The 18,455-nt window shown below is 38.7% G+C and overlaps 1 protein-coding gene across 2 annotated transcripts in view; it reads right to left on the bottom strand.

The window, feature by feature from the left end:
• Nucleotides 1-3,489: 3,489 nt before the first annotated feature.
• CDH8 (cadherin 8) overlaps nucleotides 3,490-18,455 on the bottom strand; it is a 153,562-nt gene continuing 138,596 nt past the window's right edge. For both annotated transcript variants that reach the window (XM_051805977.1, XM_051805976.1), the window contains 2 exons: nucleotides 7,189-7,440; nucleotides 3,490-5,543 (listed from right to left, as the gene is read on the bottom strand). In XM_051805977.1, the coding sequence (XP_051661937.1) occupies nucleotides 5,050-5,543; nucleotides 7,189-7,440 (746 nt within the window). In that variant the 3' untranslated portion in view covers nucleotides 3,490-5,049. The remainder of the gene's footprint in view (nucleotides 5,544-7,188; nucleotides 7,441-18,455) is intronic.

An 18,455-nucleotide genomic window follows, 5' to 3' on the forward strand; every position in this document is an offset into this window, starting at 1 on the left:
ACAACATTATTTGAAGAGGGTCTGGTTCTGCAGCACGTAAGCCAGTATCAGTATTGTGTGATACAGCAGGAAGACTCATTTTGCAGTGTGATTACAAAACCCATCACTGTGAATTATACAGCAAGTAAAATTGGTTTCCACCTTCTGCAAAGCCAGAATATTATCTTGCACAAATAGTGTACAAATGTAGAAATAATACAAGTCCAGCTTTTCTGAATGACAGAGCACAGAAATCTTCCATTTCTCACTCCATCAGTGCTTTCTATTTACTGCTAATGACACGTGCTCTGGTCTGAAAGCAAACTCTAACAACAGTCAACACACTCACTTTTTTTTTTTCTTTTTCTTTTTTTTTTTTAATTTTTATTTTTACTAAGGACATCCTGCCACTGATAAAAACTTTCCCAATCTGAAAAAGGATTTTCTGAGCAATAGAATCATAGAATTACAGAATAGTTTGGGTGGGAAGGGACCTTAAAACCCATCTCCTGCCACGGGCAGGGACATCTTCCACTAGTCCAGGTTGTTCCAAGCCCCCTCCAACCTGGCCTTGAACACGTCCAGGGATGGGGCAGCCACAGCTTCTCTGGGCAACCTGTGCCAGTAAAGAATTTCTCCCAACATCTAATCTATACCTACTCTGTTTCAGTTTGAAGTCATTCCCCCTTGTCCTGTCACTCAGTTCCTGATGAACTTTTGAGGAACTTTTCACTTCTCTAGATCAGAAACGCCTCTGAATGTCTGCTGCTAGTGAGCAATTTTTCTATTATTTATACTCAGTTAAAAAACACCATCATTAGCTTCAGACTTTTCAGCATAATTTAAAATACAGAAGCAGTCCTTTGGTATGAATAACTCGGGGTGTTCAGTCTTCCTTAGAGGAGGGAGAGCTGGTGAACCTTGTTACCCTGCTTGTTTCCAGTCACTGAGCACACCAGCTGAAAAAGAGCTCCGTGGTCTTAATGACCCTACTTCCTAATTTGATGTTCACAGCTCTGGATAGGGGGACTGGTGGAGAGAGGAGCAACCAAAAGAAGAGAAACAACCAAACAGCTCCATTCAGACAAAAATTATATCCCAAGGAAATCACATACAGAAACAGGCTACCTGCCAAGGCTTCCTCCAGCTGGACAAAGCCTGGAGAAGCTTCCCAAGCCCATTTATCCATTTCTAGAATTCCATGACCACACAGGCTGTAAAAAAAGATTGCCACACACATCTGTAGGTAGATGCAACTGCACGGACATAGTGTAGCTGATTTATTTTTCTCTGTATATTAAAATCAGCAGATCCATCTCTAGCAGAGTTGTACAAATAGAGTTATTCCAAACAGACTATTTTGCAGACACTCTGTCTGTTCTCCAGACTGAGAATTGTTGCTGCTGTGCTGCGACAGAGCTGATGGGATTTGGAGTTGCCATAGTGTTAAATGTTTCTCCTGTGATCAGCAACTGCTGATTTAAATGAAAGTCTGGAGCCATTTTCTCTCCTGCATATTTCACAGTCATTTCAAAGTCATCACAGACAAAAAGGTATAATGATACCAGGTAAAAAATGCATTTAAATGAGCTTTTTGTGATCCGATTTCAAGGTCATAGCACACAAACAGCACATGCTTTCAGTTGCAGTAAAGGACAGGAGATTATGAAGGCCTTTAGTCATCCCAGTTATAATTAGTAAACGTGTACACACATTCACTTCAGGGGACTTGCATATTTAAAAACCTGAGCTGAATTTTGTGTCTGTGCAACGTCCAGGCCAAAAACTCCATCTCTGATGTGTGGGATGATTTCCTTTAGCAGTTGTGACAAATGAGTGTGAGGCACAGCGAGGTGAAGGCAAGCCAGGGGCAATGGGATGGGGAGGCGCTTGGCACTTGTAAAAAATTCGGAGAATTTAATACTCAGATTTATCAGTATTAATAATTCTAATTTAATGCATTTTCCTTGTCACTTACAATGAGTCAATCACTAATTAAATGTTGTTGAAAAGATGAATTACCATTTTACATGCTTTAAAGAGCGTCGCTTATACATCTAAATCTAGATGTGAAATGTAGAGAGATATGATCTAATCCCCCTAAATACCATCGTTATCCAAAAATAATTTTATACTTAATTCATCTCATTGTCAGAAAAGGAAAAGTCCTGGAAAACAGAATGATCAACAACTAACCCCCTAACATGTATTTGTACAAATTTTATATTCAAATTACCTGGAGCTAGTTTGTGGAATTAATCATTTCCCTTCGGTGGGGTAGCAATGACACAAGAAACATCCTGTGTCTATTGACAGGTTCAGAAATTCATTAATTTCTTCCTCCCCTTTGCATTGTAGCTATTCATGTTTAATACCTGTATAAATGTACAATTTAGAGCTCTGCCCAGCAGTAGTAACTCCCATCTCTTTCTGCCTGACAACGATGAGATTTCTGTCATGCTTTGCCTCTCCTACAGTGCCAGTGATGGGATTTTTTTCCCTGGAAATCTTATTACTGAATGCGCTGTCGTGGTCTCAGATGGAACTTTCAATCAAAAAGGCAATCAGAAGGTTATCCATTTGTGATTTTTCCTACAAAAGAGCTTTGCAAAACTCTTCAGTGCAGACTATAACTCCTGGTCAGAGCGACTTGCCCTGAACACTGATGGGACCATAGACAATAACGTGATCCACAGCTCACAGCACCTTCCTTTGCTCCCAGCACTGGAGGGAGACTGAAAACTGGCTCAATTTTGAATCAGACTTTCCCATTTGCACTCCTATTAGATCTGGCATGGCAACTCACAACACCCTGGCATGGGGTGCAAGTGATTAGTAAGAGTGTGTTTGGCTTTAATTGCAGCCTGTTCCATAAATATGTTTGATTCCATTGAAATCTTCATAACTGCTTCTGTTCTATCTTTAGAAAACTTCACTGTTTAGAGTATCACCAAAATTGCTAGATAAAGGTATTCAGAGACAATTTTTAACATAATATAACTTAAATCTATTGGAGACTTCATTAATTTCAATACAATCTTTAGAACACATATAGAAGTGGTATTAGTGTCTTAGTTGTCCACAGTCATTAAACCCAGCCATGCTGCAGCTAAAGCAAAGTAAATGTTTCCATTTAAAACACAGGTAAAATTGGGGGTGATGCATTAAGACTTTTTTGTTTGCAGAACAAATGTTACTGAGGAATTGAAAATCAGTGGGTTGTTTTTACTGACAATACTTTAACAAAAGATCTGTGAGCTTGTTTTTCAGCAAGGCACAAGTGAATTAGACACTCATAACTCCTGTGGCCACAGGCTGCTATCTAATTCTGCAAACACTGTCAAAAAATGTTTCAAATATTATCCTATTTTTAATATTATTTTGACTGTATTAAATTAATAAATAAATTCTGAAGAAACTACATTCCTCAAAAAACCTATGAAGTTATTCAGGCAGATTCATTTCTGCAGTGCACAGGTAAACCTGAAAGAAAAGCAGCAACAAGAGAAGTATTTATAAAAATATATTTCACAAAGTAGGAAACAATACAGGAGTTTCTCTGAATACAATACATGGAGTAAATAAACAAACAATAATATAGCTTCAAAACAAAGTAGAAAATTAAAATGATTTGCATGTAATACGTAGTTTTCTTATACAATTGCTACTTCTAAATGGCAAGTTTGCATTACAAATTGAGTATGCTTGCAGCTTCTAGTGTTCTTTCTCTGTGTGCAAGAGCCCTGGTGCAACACTATGAATATTATAGAAAAGAAATGCTAATAACAGAAGCAGTAAAATTATGTACACACTGGTTCCTGCTCTAATACAGTGGAGAACTATAAGCATGTTTTTTTTACTGTACTGTGTTATGTGTGGATTTCTAAAAGTCTATAGTTTAAATATTCACATGAACCAGTTTACTTCCAGCTGTTTGTGCTTGTATTAAAAACACCAGGTACTAGATTTATGAAGATACAAAACTGTCAAAAGTTTTCTCTGGGAAAGTTTAATTCCTGCCAGCATTCTCTTAAAATTCAGCTACTTCAAATGGATAGGGAACTGCTCTAACCTGCAACAATTTGTCATTTTTCTTTTCAAAATGTACATGTATTAAACATTCATTATATATAGAAAAAAAATCTAACGGATATAATTTAGTTTTCTTCATAATCTTACTCTATAGATTATCAGTTTTGATAAATAAAAGCAGTAATGGACATCAATAAAATATTTATTTCAAAGATTAAACAAATAAATTCAATCTTTAGCAATAAAATCATCAATTCTTTCATTTAGATAAGTCCATCCCATTTCACAGTTTTCTCTTTCAGAAGACGAAGCACAGGACTGATCCTTCTAGAAAAAAAGATCCTTTTGGAAAGCAAGGTTTTGTAGCCCTGCCTCTGAATCTCTACACATTAGTAGGATTTATTACCCATCACTGGAATGGATTAAGAACATGTGAATATTTTAAGGCTTGACACAATATTTAAAGATGATATTCAGTCTGTGGTTACGTGGCCAACAATTACTGTATGTACAATGGATGGTCACTGCACAGTAGAAGCCAGTAGGAATTGGCAATGCTATTTCTGCTCAGCATTGCTAAGAAGACCAAGATATTGCTTTTAAACATTTCTGTGGCGGGATCTTTGTTGGCAATGCAGAAACAAACCATTAGCTTTACACATACTGGCAGGAGCTACTGTTCAACAGCAAAATCCCTGCAAGTCCATTTTCTAAGAGAGCACCAATTTCTTTTTGTTCTTTTCAATTCACTGAAGATAATCAAAGATCCAAATCTCCATCTTCAGAGTGGTCAAGTGAATATCAAATATCCAAAGACTTCTAGACACTCCACATACTTTACTTCACACTCCACAAGACTTAACCTCCTAACATATACTTTTTTTTTTTGGTTCAACATTACAATGTAGTTGATTTTATAGATGACTGGCGCTAAACTTGCCTCTAAAACAAAAAGCCACATTAGTTTTAACTACCAGCAGTGGCCCTAGAATATTACATGATCATTAAGTCAACAGGGAAGAAGTTTGTAATCCACTGTCAAGTTTCTTTGTCACTTTCTCCAACTGAGTAAAGTTCTCCAAGTCTTTTAAAGCGAGGACCCCATTCACTGAGGTAGTCAAAATTCTGGTCTGAGTCTGATGTAGAGGACTCCAATGAGCTCAGGGAACCAGCCGCTGACCCCTTTCCTTCGTAGCCATAAATCTGGATAGAGTCATATGGTGGAGCCGTGGGATCGTTATCAGCTTCATGAAGCCTCACATTAATAAATTCATCAACATCAACACCATTAGGAACAGGTGCAAGACCCTGCCTGGGCATAAACTGAAGATCAGGCTTAATATCCTTACGAGGCAAAAAGCCATTAATTCCATCTGGATTTTGCAAAGTCGCAATGTCAAACGCTTCCGTGTCTTCTTCTCCCCCTCCCTCGTCGTCATAGCGGATAATATTTTCCCTCACATCTTCATCATCTTTGATGATTAGAGGCTCGTTCTTATGTCTTCTCAGCGTTACAAACAGCACCACGATGACTGCAAAGAAAACATCACAGCCTGGTTAGGTAAGAAATTTCCAATCAAAACATGACATGGGAAGTGCAGTTGTGGAAGGTGGTCGGGTGGTTTTTGTGAAATTGAGAGTAATAAGGGTGAAAAGCTGAAAGACCTATAACTTCAACCTCATTCACGTGATGGAAATCTGATCAGAAGCTCTGAGTAGCCCTCAAGATTTTTATTATCAGCTCATATTTACATCTGAAGCTCAATTTTACATAGGCTTCTATATAGCTTTTATATACTTCTATAAAATGTACTTCTAGTTTTGAGCTTCAAAGTCAGTAAACAACTTTTCCTTTTGGAAGTGAAGTAAAGCTATCATTATTCACTGAACACAGTCTATAAGGATCTACATTATGGATGGTGTTTTCCAAAATTAGAGAGTGTTTTTCTGAAAACACAGCCCTAATGACAGAAGGAAATCAGTGTCTTTTTTTACCTGTTGCAAGAGACTCACATTATATAACTGAAAAGAAAATGAGACAATAAGGTGGAAAAAAAGAGCTTAGCTCGATTTCAGAATTGTGGACAGATGTATAAAAAACTCTAAATGGGTTGCAGTGTTGTTTTTGCAGCTTAATGCTGAAATCTCAGTTACTGATGTAAATCTCAGTTACAAAGTGAAGCTGTGAAGTGCAGAAATAGGCCTCTTCCTTCACTGCTCTCTCCCTCACTTGATGTTGTATACAAATTCTGTATGTTTTATTAAAATATACCCTGCTACTTGTCTTGTAAAGCTGCAGTGGGTCTTGTGCCATTACAATCCAGAATAAGCTCATATTAGAAATATATAAATACAAATATATATAATAGAAAGTTCTAAACTGTTTAAAAGCATCCAAACGAGGGCTAGGATGATGATGAAGGGTCTAGAGGGGCCTTACAAGGAGGGGTTGAGGACACTTAGCTTGTTCAGCTGGAGGAGACTGAGGGCTCTCAGGGTCTGCAGCTCATCAGGGTCTGCAGCTCCTCACGAGGGGCAGAGGAGGGGCAGCTCCATCTCTGCTCTGCGGGACCAGGGACATCACCCAGGGAAGGGCTGGAGCTGTGTCAGGGCAGGCTCAGGTTGGATCTCAGGCAAAGGTTCTTCCCCAGAGGGTGGTTGGGCACTGCCCAGGCTCCCCAGGGCAGTGGGCACAGCCCCAAGGCTGCCAGAGCTCCAGGAACATTTGGACAACGCTCTGAGGGCCAGGGTGGGATTGTTGGGGTGTCTGTGCAGGGTCAGGAGTTGGACTTGAGGGACTTGTGGGTCCCTTCCACCTCAGGATATCCTGTAATTCTGAGATTCTATGATTCATGCAAGCCTTAGAAGACAGAACAAATCCACCTCTGTCATGTGTAACACATACTGTGTTCACCTTGCTACTTGACATCCTGGTTGGATTTTTGGTTTCACGTTCCATACCTGCTTATTATGTAACTCATGTGTACAACTACTTCAGACTGGGACTTTGCTTTGTATGCTTCAGCTCTCAGGGCAGGAGGGACACAACCCTGACAGGATTTCAGTACTGCTGCACGTTCCACTGGACTAGACTGTCAGTCCTTCTCTGTGACTCCTGTGCTCCCTTATGGCCACGCAGGAAGCAGAGAAGTTTTGAGCTGTGACACAAATACCTACCCAGCAGCAAAATGATGCAGGCCAGGATTGCAATGAGGGCTCCCATGCTGAGTCCAATGGGAAGCACATAGGCCTCAACATTACAGGACTGGACAATGCCATCACTGCTGCAGCCACAGACACGGATGGTGAGGGTACTGGTGCTGCTCATGGGAGGATTCCCACTGTCACTGATGATGATTGGCAGCAGATAAACTTCTTGCTTCTGCCGGCTGAACCCGCTGTGCTTCGCCAGGATGCTGAGGGTGTTGTCTGGAAAAGGGAAAATTGGCAACGTTTCACCACACAGAGGGGCTGCTGACCCCACAGCTTTCAGGAAACCTCTCCACAAACGTTTTATGACCTCCTCACACCAGCAGCACATGACACAGAAATCCCTCCTCTTTCTGTCCCTGCTCTGAAGAAGTGCAACATATTCATTTTCTTATGTCTTGTGGTATGACCACGAGGCAATCCCTCACTTTCTCCTCTGCATACATCCCTATAGATATCTTCCCATCATGGTTCACCACTGTTTCTCAAGTCATGCAGTCATAAAAATTCACCCAGTAAAGCAAGAAAGAAATGAGATGTTAAAGTAACCCAAACTTAAAGCACATTCATCAATTAAAACAAATGTTCCCTCCGTTACAGTTACAAATTGCACAATATCTTCCCGTGCTACAAAAGATTCTTCTTTTTCATATAAAGACAAAAGAAAAGCTCAATGCATCAAAAGCTGTAGGCCTGATTTTCAGTAACTTAAACATTTATTAGGCCCCGGTGATGGAAATAGAGCAAACGGAACCAGAATGTATCTCCTGTGGAGGCAGCTGGAGGAAATGAGTCTGGGACATTCTTACCTCTGCACACATATGCAGAAACTTAATTTTAGAAACATATAGAGGCATCTGACTGCATGGCATCCTACCCAGACACAGAGTCACACAGTTAAATCTCTCATACTCACTCAGTTCACCATCAAAAAGAATACAAGTTGGTTTTACTTTGGATAATCATATAGATTCTCACAAGTATTAGCTGTAAAAATTATAGATTCTAGCCAGTTAACAACACACTACTACTGAATATCAGTGATCTTGTATGTGTAAGAATGCTCAGGTATAAATCATGATTAGTGAGAATGCCAAGCATGAGAAAAACTCTGATTTATTTACATACTTATATATTCACTGTTAACTTTTAACTGTTTCATTCTGTGGAATGAAAAAAAAAATTCAGTATTATAGTTATATACTAACAGAGTGCATGTTGACTTGCACTAGTTTGGGTTTGTTTTTAATAAAAAGATATTTAATAAAAAGATATTTTGTTTAATAAAAGGATTCTGAGGCACACAGAATAGGAATGTGTGTGTGTGTTACTGCAGGATCCAATGACAATTTTAAAGCTGCACATCATGTTTGGGAGAAGGAGTTACTGTTGATTTTCCTGATTCATCATGAACCAAAGTAAGCCTCCTGATATTTTATGCTATAAAAGGCACATTTTCAATATTAAATGTCATTCCACGGAAGGAAAGAAATTACTGGGATTTATGTGGCAGGCATGAGGCAGGGAAGGCTTGGAAGACAGGCAGTGTTCATATGACAACTACAGCAAAGACTCAATTCTTGAGTTGAACCCCAAATTTCCTTCTTAATAAGGAGGCATATTAATAAGGAATAAAGATGCAGAATACAATGATTACAGAACAAAATATTACTAAACTATATCATGGTCTCAACCTATATCAAGATATCAATCAGTAGATAACTCCTATAGTTAATTCATTACTTCCATGAAACAAAAGAGGAAGAAAGATTATTTGGTATTCAAGCACAGGCGTAATTGCCTCACACAGAGAACAGAGAAGGCTTGTTTTCCCACTCAGTGACTAAGAAAATGAAGCCAAGTAGGCTCCTTGTGAAGATCAGGACCTCTGATTTTGCAGGCCTGCTGTGTATGCTCAGAGGGCTGGAGCAGCTCTGCTGGGAGGAAAGGCTGGGAGAACTGGGATTGTTCAGCCTGGAGAAGAGAAGCTTTGGGGTGACCCCATTGTGGCCTTCCAGGACCTGAAGGGAGCCTGCAAGGAACATGGAGAGAGACTATGGACAAGGGCCTGGAGTGACAGGACGAGGGGGAATGGCTTCAAACTGACAGAAGGCAGGGTTAGATGGGATATTAGGGAAAAATTCTTGGCTGTGAGGGTGGGGAGGCCCTGGCACAGGTTGTCCAGAGAAGCTGTGGCTGCCCCATCCCTGGGAGTGTCCAAGGCCAGGTTGGACAGGGTTTGGAGCAACCTGGGCTGGTGGGAGGTGGCAGGGGGTGGGACTGGATGGGTTTTAAGGTCCCTCCCAAACCAAACATTCTATGATTCTCTAACCCTTCCACAGCAGAACCACCTACCAATCACACTTATGCAACCTGGAGAAGTTCTTTCTATAATTCATATTGCTAATGATGTGTTAGAGATGATGTAACCATTTCAGTATTTTTCACACATTTGGAGTACGTAATGCATGAAGATCAAGCTAAAAATTAACCACTGAATAAAGCAGAAAAAATATAGTCACTTTGCAGAACAAAAAGTATTCCTAACAATTTTTTTTTTCCCAGGAATCCTGAGTTATTATCTATTTAATTTGGAAACAGTCACATCAAAACTGATGGCACCCTGGAGCTAAATAAATAGTCTAGTCCTTTCTTGTGCCCTTTTTGAAAATTAAAGGGAGCATATCTGTTTACTGAAGATAAATTTCAGGTATAAGCTCTTAAGAATCCTGACAACTCAAATAGGACCAAGCTCCCCGAAGACACTCGGAGTCACATGTGCCACTGTGTTACAGTGGAAAAGTCAAGTATGTCTTAAGTCAACAATTAGCAGACATTTAGAAGGGAGCATAAACCACATGTCAAATTAAACCACTTCCAGTGTCACACTTGTTCTTTGGCTGAACTGCAGGGAACAAAGGGAAAGGTTATGCTGGGAAAATAACCCTGTAGTTCAGATTTCCTGAATATGGGTGTGATTCTTACCAAAGTAAGAATCACTAATGCATAACATTGGGATGTGTAAAAGGTAATAGTTTTTTTTTTTTATCAGATAGCATTCTTTTCCTCCTTGGCACCCCTCCCTATTTTCAAATACTGCAAAATAAATTCATCTGTCCACTGACTTTCTCCTGCAAAATTAAAAATATCTCAGCATAAGTTGAATACTTAATGCTTTTTCTTTAACTTTTTAAAGAAAAAGACTATGTGCTGCTCAATTTCCAGCTCTTTCTGTCTTTGAGACAAATCCAACTCAGAAGTGTCACATCTGTAGTCATTTATTCAGAACTCCAGAGACTTTTACAGTTATATTACACAGTGACTTCCTGTGCTCTAAAATCTGTACTGATACAGCCTGTTCCTTTCTAGGAACCTGGTACAGTCCTTCTCTGTCCAAGCTGGAGGAGAGGATTGAGAGCTGAGCCCCAGCAGCCCTGCACTTTACAGATATGCAAAAGAGGGAAGGCACCTGCTTTAGGAAGAAACAATGAAGAGAAGCTGTGCTTGTTGGTGGCAGCTTCAGATCCCTTCTGGCACACTCTCTGCTATCCTGCCTGGCACAGCAAATTCTAATAAGCCAGAACCAGGGTGTAAAACTTAGCAAAAAAGGAAGTATGTGCTCTGAAGAGACAAATAGGACGGGGCAGAAAAAATGAGAGGAAGAAGAGATGGAGAAAATATGCCCACCACTGCCAATTAGTGAAGCTGTAACTGTGTGCAAGAAACCACCTGATACCAGGAGTGGTTCTAAATTCCAGTTCAAAAGAAATGAGATAAAGTAAAAGATATTCAAGATATGTAGGACAGTTAGTTGAAATCTTTAAGTGCAAAAGAAGTTGTTATGGCTGAACAATCAGTACTGTGCAGAAGAGATGCAAAACAAGGAGAAGAGAATAACCCTTCTTTTCTTACAGATGGCTAGCTTGGTTGGATTTTGGGGGTTGTTTTTTGGGGGGTTTTTTGTTTTTTTTTTTTTTGGTTGAAAACTGCTGTGTTTGGAAAGAAACTGGCAATCAGAAGTCATCAATAGAAAAAGCAAAATGAAACAACCAAATTGTTTTGCCAATGGATGGCAAGCCCTCCACTTGCCTTGGCAATTTTCTTTAGCAATGAATTCCTTTCCCTTCATTGCTACATCCTGAAATAAATATACCTTGGTGTTGCTGGAAATGTGGTTCGAGTGAAGAACAATGACTCTCTAGCTGACGTTTTAGTTGGCTCCTAGAACTTGAAACTAAATCCTAGAACTTGAAACTAAATCCTAGCAATTGATTAGCAGTAAACTTAACTTATCTGATTTGATTCCTTCTCTCCGTGGACATTCCCCTCACTGGTAGGTGACAAAACAGCAGGAATCCCCTCCAGGAACACCCTCCAGCACTGCTGCAGGAATTATCTTGGCAGCAGGTGCTCAACAGGAGAGGGGACAGTCTCTTTCCACTCATCTTTCCAATTAACCCACTGATCCTTCATTATAGTGCTGTTCAGGGTATTTATTTATTCGTGTTACTTTTAGCAAAACAAGGAAAATTACATAAATTACACTCAGAAACCCCCCCAAACCTGTCTGTTAATAAAGCTTTGAGGTAAACCTGCCACAGGCAAAGAGACACCAAGTGTTTACCTCCAGTCACTGAGGTACAGTCAGGAGGGCCTTTGATGTTCTCCATGAAAACGAGTCTCCCTGAAATCTGTGCCCTTTCATGTGAGGAAAGGGCTGAAGAAGGTCATGGAAATGCCTGAGTCCTGTGAGATGCCCTCTCATGGGTGATGTTCCAACTACCCAGGATTGACAAGGAGCTCTGTCTGTCCTACAGGCTTCAGGAATAGCATCAGATGAGGGACCCTAATAATTGCCTTACCCTCTGTGTCAGCTCAGAGTGACACAGCACCAGGAACACACAACTGCAGTTCACATCTGGAGCTCATTTTTACCATTTTTAAATATAAAACCAAATCAGTTCATTGTCTGACTCTCAGTTTTTGAAGTTCATAAGAAGATTTTTTTTAAACAGTCGTGAAAGAGACTGTTTTGGGAATATCTCCCTCACAGCTGGAACAAAGAATGGCAATGCAGAAGGTCTTTATGAGACGTCCAGTGTGATTTCCAGACAAAGGGAGTTTGAATAACCGTAATTACCACAGGGCCAAGTGCTTCCTGCAGCTCCCCCCAACAGTTCTCAAGACTCCCAGATCTCTTTTGAGGCTCCTGGATGCAAGATTTTAAGAAAATGTAAATGTAGTAATTGTTATACAAAGCTGCTTCTGGATTTGCTGGACATGAGTGACTTTAACAGCACTGACACCAATTTGGATGGGAAATTAGCAGGCAGGAGTCAACTTCTTCATCTCCCACTTTGTACAGGAACACACGTTGCAATTTTAAGTCAGACAATAGAATCACAGAACAAAAGTAAAAATCAGAAGCAGTCAGTTTGCATCCAAGTTTCATTTTCTCTGCTCACACTATTGCAATTCTTTAATTCCCTCGTGGTCTCTAATATGTGGAGATCAGTGGACTTCCCTGCTGGGTAACCTTACACCTACATAACCCTTTCTGTCTTTCTTTTCCTATCCCTTTTAGAACATTTCCAGAAAGATCAAACGACCACTGGTATTAAGGACTTTGTGGTAGAAGTTGTTATCTATGCTGGATATATTACTTATGTGAAGAAAGAATTTTAATTGGAAACTTTACAGCTGGAAACACCAGAAATACATGTCTTCATGTTTATAAGAGATATCTTATTGTGTACATTTTTTAACCTAAAAGACATTCTCTGTAAAACAGTCCTTTACAAAAGTAAAAGACCATCAAGAATATCCTTACTGTGATGCTCCCTGCTTTTTCTGATAATGAAAAGACAAGGACAGCTCATTCATTTCCTCTCTCAGTTCATAAGTGGCATCTATTCTTACATAAAAAAAACCCAAACTTGAAATAACTGAGCAATTAAGTTGTTATCATCAAGGTTTCAGTGGAAACTACAAAATTACAGGCAGAAAAACAGAACATATGACATTCTACGAAATACTGGCACTATAACATTTAGCAATCTGCAAATGCACTTGAAGAGAACATTCCAGAGAATGTTAAGGTAACATTTCAGCTCTTTGCATAACCATTGATTCATTCAAGTGCTTTCTCTAATTGTTACTCTTCAGTACTGGAGACCTTTCAGTGCCAAACACAGATTTTTTAAAAGATCTGTAGTAATACTGGTATTTTAGGTTTTCTTCAAAATTCAAACCTAACAACACAGAAATAGTGGAATATAGGGAAGATTCCAATCCCCATTTTAGATTCTGGGAATCAATCAAGTTGTCAAAACACAGAGACCTCTCAAAAAGTCTCTCTATGCACTCCATGAGCTCTAAGCCTTACCTTAATCATTATTCTTTTGCATATTTTCTCATGAAAAGATTCACAAATAATACATATTTATATTCGTAGGATTGCTTTGTAGAACGAAACCAAATTAATTCAGCCCCAGCAGGTCCTACACTTAGTCTCATATGTGGCATCTTTGTCAACTCAACTGTTCTGAAATCTCTTTTTTTGTTTAATATTCATAATTACAAAATCCCTGGGAAAGGATAACCACGAGCTGGTCTCTGTTCCACAAGAACCAGGAGCGATGACTCAAAGCACACCCTCATCCATGTTCCCCTTGTAAAAGAACACTGTTCACAGACAGGCCCTGGGCTGAAAAGCTGATTTATATGTTTCAGGCTCCACTTTGGTACAAGTTGGAAACATCAGTTTCCTGCTTTCAAAAGAATGCTGTCAAAATGCTTTATGAGAAACACCCATTTAAGGCGGTATTTTTTTCACTTCTGCCTTAGGCTGAAACACTCTTTAAAGGGGACCTAATTAAAAGGGAACAATCGTGAGTTTGTATATTATAAAGTTGTCAGTCTTTAGCAGCTGAAAAAATAATCTATTTGTTCATTAGCATTACCACCACAATTCTGTTTCATGATTAAATCTGGTGTTTTCAACATGGGTGCATTTATGCATATCAAATATCTTTTATGAGAACTTGTATGTATATTCATATAAACACATAAGTGTGTCATGTGTAATATTTTACATGTGTATTAGGCCTTCCTTGATGTGTGTCTCAAACAAAATTGTGTTGAACAGCAGTTTCCACGAAAAGTGACCCCTTGTCTAATCTGCATAGTAATGGCATAAATGTTCTATTCAAGTACAAGGCTTACAAAATAATCTGAAAATAAAAAGTGCCATTTTTATAGTATATTTTTCTGATTTATGACAGCCAAACCATATGGGCACTGAAGCATTCACAGGTATTTCAAACTGACCTGCTTTTCATGAATGTCAAAAAATTGTGATGTCTTCAAAAAAGCAGATTGATGACTGCTATCAAATTTGATAGCAGACATCAGGTTCAAAAGAAAAAAGTTTTTGTGCTATAAAAATTCAGCTGACTGATCAAACTGTCTCTCCTGCACCATAAGAAGTTGCATGTCATATTGGCATCCTTAATGGCCACTCAAAACATTCCTATAATAAATTACATTCTTCAATTGTTTTTTTTGCCTCGGGACCTGGGCTTTCTGTAATCCCTTAAAACAACAAAAAAGAACACAGGAAAAAAAGTATTTCATGGGAGAAAATGTATCGGTGGAAGAATAATTGGAATATATCACATATTTTGTATCTTTGATTATTTTTTATTCTCTTTACCAGTTGGCCTAAATAATAATAGCTTATGCCAGAACCGAAAGGCTGAATCAACCAATGAATAAAAAAACATAAACATATTTCCATGTATCCCTTTGCAGAAATAAAAAGCACTGTTGGGAATTTTGAATCATGAGCAAAGTAATATTTAATCATGTATACATCACTCTCATATGTTCAAATTTCTTGGAAAGGGGAATAATTATGTTAGTACTACTGTGTGATACGGAACTTGTAGTAAATAAATTCTTGACAGAAGTTTAAAAAAAAAGCCAGACGAATTACCAGCAAAGTGATGATGAATGAGCATTTCCTCCTACTTTTTTCCTTTGAAAAATGTGAACTTTAGATAATAGTCAGTATAATTTCTAGTTCTATTCCTTTGGAAAAGTCTGAACTTTAGATAATTGTCTCTTAAGTATTCTAAAACTTTCCTTTGACCTTTAGGCCTGCAGATCTATAATCAAACATAACTATATGGTCACTTGCAGTCTAGCAGCAACTCCTGTATTTTGTACCTGGGTTTTTTTAACTCATTGAAGAAAGGACAGAAAATCCCTGCTGAAGAAATAATGATGTAGAAGCAAGGGCTGAGTCTGAAATAATACTGGTTCTATTGTTAACGGGGTAGAGAAATAATTAGGACAAGGTACCTCTCCCTCTTTTTTAATTTACAGACATATAAGGCAAGTCAAACCAGGGACCTTGGGGCTCTGGGTGTGTTTAACCCCCCCAGTCCCCACACTGAACTGCATCCAACACACCTGACTGAGTGTCACCCACTCTGCTGTGCCCAGTTATCTTTTCTAAACCCCTGGTGCCACTTTTGACTGACACTCCCATAATCTGCAGCAAATCCAGCCCGGGGAAGATGTAAGATATGCTCAAACAGCCATGGCTTTTGCCTCTCATTTTTCTCTTCTGTATTCAACAAACCAGCCACAAAGTTGTTTACTAATAATCCCATTGCTTTGACATGCTTTCCTTTATTCGGATCACATCACTACATGGCATGTGCATTGAATGTTACATCTGTAAAGTGTAAGAATTAATGCAGGTTGCCAAGCTCTGGTTTAGAAAGAGAGATGAAATGGCTGTCAAATGTGCTCAGCATAAAAAATACATTATTAACACAGCAATTTGCATAGACTGATGGATCATTTTTGAAATCTACATATTCTAGTTAATTCTATTCTCTTGTTATTTTAACCAAAAAGTTTCAGAAAGTAATACTGTGTTTTACAGTGCTTTGATAAAATAATGGCTATATTTTGCATTTGAACCAAGAACTTTCCAGTACTGTATTACCAGATTCCAACAGAAATGCTGCAAAGATAAATAAGAAATCCAAAATACCCCGAGGCTTTACCATCTGTTTTTCTCTTGAGGGATAATGGATTCTTACTCTTTCTATGAATGTGTGCTTACAAATGCAGTGTGGGAGGTGAAGCTGATGACAGACAGATGCCTAAGGCCCTTGGGTCACTGTGAGATGTACAGCTTTACACATCACATTGCTTTGGGGTTCTCTTATGTGTAAAGCTAAATCTCTATCAGATTCAGTGAAATTCATACTACTTTTGGTAGGTGATGGAAAAGTTCCAAAAGAATTCCATCCCATGTTCTTCACCTTCCCCTCTTCACACACGTCCTTCAATTCTTACTTCAATGACTTAATTCCAGGCTCTGGAAAAGTTCAGAGTCTTCATGACTATGAAGACAATCAGAGATGTTGGAAGTGAATCTTTCTTTCCAGAATGTAAACTGTGAATGCCACAGTAAGAAACATAAAACTTAAGTAGGAACCTTTTGGGTTCTAAATGTGATGTGTTCTTGGCGTTTAAGTAACTTAAAAAACAACCACTTTCCCTTGCCATGATAACTGTCTTTTCCATTCCAATACTCTATGGAACAAATTCATGCACACAGTAAAAGTTTAAAACAATTTACCAGTAGATCATATAACAGACCTTAAACCTAAATCTGGAATCAGACCTATCAACCATATTGAAGTTTTGTTATAACAGTAAGAGCCAAATTCAAGCCATACTAGTGCATTTCTATTATGCTATTTACTTTTGTCATAATGTTCACTTTGAAATAGAGTGGCAGAAAGCAAACACCAGACTATAAAAACAGCAACCAGCATTTATTGGAATGCTGCTTATTTGTACTGATGTAATAAAGGTCTTGTCAGCACTTCCACTACAAAATGCCAATTTTCAGAGCTTTATAACTCTGACATAACAACTTACTATGAGAAGAAATTTAGAATGCGTCCTCTCCGCCAAAGAATATTGAAAGTTAAATATGACTTACATTGGCTGGGGCATTTTAAGTCTGGAAATAAATTAAAAACAATTTTGACTGAATATTTTCTTGAGCTGGTGTCATTGAAGAAAAAAAAAAAAAAAAAAAACAAAAACAAAACCGTGGCTTTGATTTTAAAAAGTGCCAGATCCAGCAGTTCTTATATGTGCAGAACTGCCTTTAACTTCACTGAGAATAATTTCTGTGAGAGAACTGAAAGAAGTGCCATTATACATTTTTGTAAATGTCATCAAGAGTTATATTAGCTTTTTGTAATTTGAAAGACTGAAATGCTATGGTATAACATTGCCCCTGGGCACACAGGCAGCATGATAATGACTTTTGGAAGACATTCTGAAATGCAGATTACATATAACAATAACAATTTGTTATCATCAGGCCATTAATGGCAGTAATTTATATCTCTGTCTTACACCCAAAGTATACACATAATGTCTTATATGAACACCTCGCACTGAGGATGTGTCTCCCATGGTGAAGACTAATGGCCATTTGAAATGCAGGGAAGAGCAAAAGGCATCCAGAGAAGGAATTGCAGTAAGTGAAAAAAAAAAAACCACCCACCACAATTACCCATCTATAGGGTGGAATAGATTGCATAAAGTTTTCAAATGAAACATTCCAGATACTCCTGGGAACGTTTCTGCACAGCATGCAAACATTACATGGAGAAAACTTGGCATAGCCAGAAGTTCCAAAGTAGGAAACGCAGTTGGATTGCTGAGAATCAAAGCAGGCAAACACACACACACATCTGAATTTGGATTCCAAGACTGGGACTTCCTGCAAGACCCTGATTTTACTATATACATTCTGTGACACAACACATAACTTGGAAAGAAGAAGGAGCCAGAGAAAGAAGTCAACATTTGAATTCTGCCTCACCACTGCATAGACATTGCAAAGTCAGTGCTGATATTGGTAACTATCTGCCAACTGCAGCATCAGCTCAGGAGCTCTTTCAGGGTTCTCACTGAGTCATGGAATCATTGAGGTTGGAAGGGACCTCTGGAGGTCATCTGGTCCACCTCCTGCTAAAGCCCAGGATCTTGTCTGGGTGGCTTTTGAATACCTCCAAGGATGGAGGTTCTACAAATGGTAAAACATCTGTTATTCATTATTGAAATACAACTGCCACAAAACAACAGACATCTTATTCATTCCTTCTCTTTGTGCCGAGCAGAGAAGTTAT

Source organism: Manacus candei, unplaced genomic scaffold, assembly GCF_025592945.1.
Source record: "Manacus candei isolate 608988 ecotype Guabito, Panama unplaced genomic scaffold, ASM2559294v1 h1tg000065l, whole genome shotgun sequence".
In the NCBI taxonomy this organism is placed as follows: Eukaryota; Metazoa; Chordata; class Aves; order Passeriformes; family Pipridae; genus Manacus; species Manacus candei.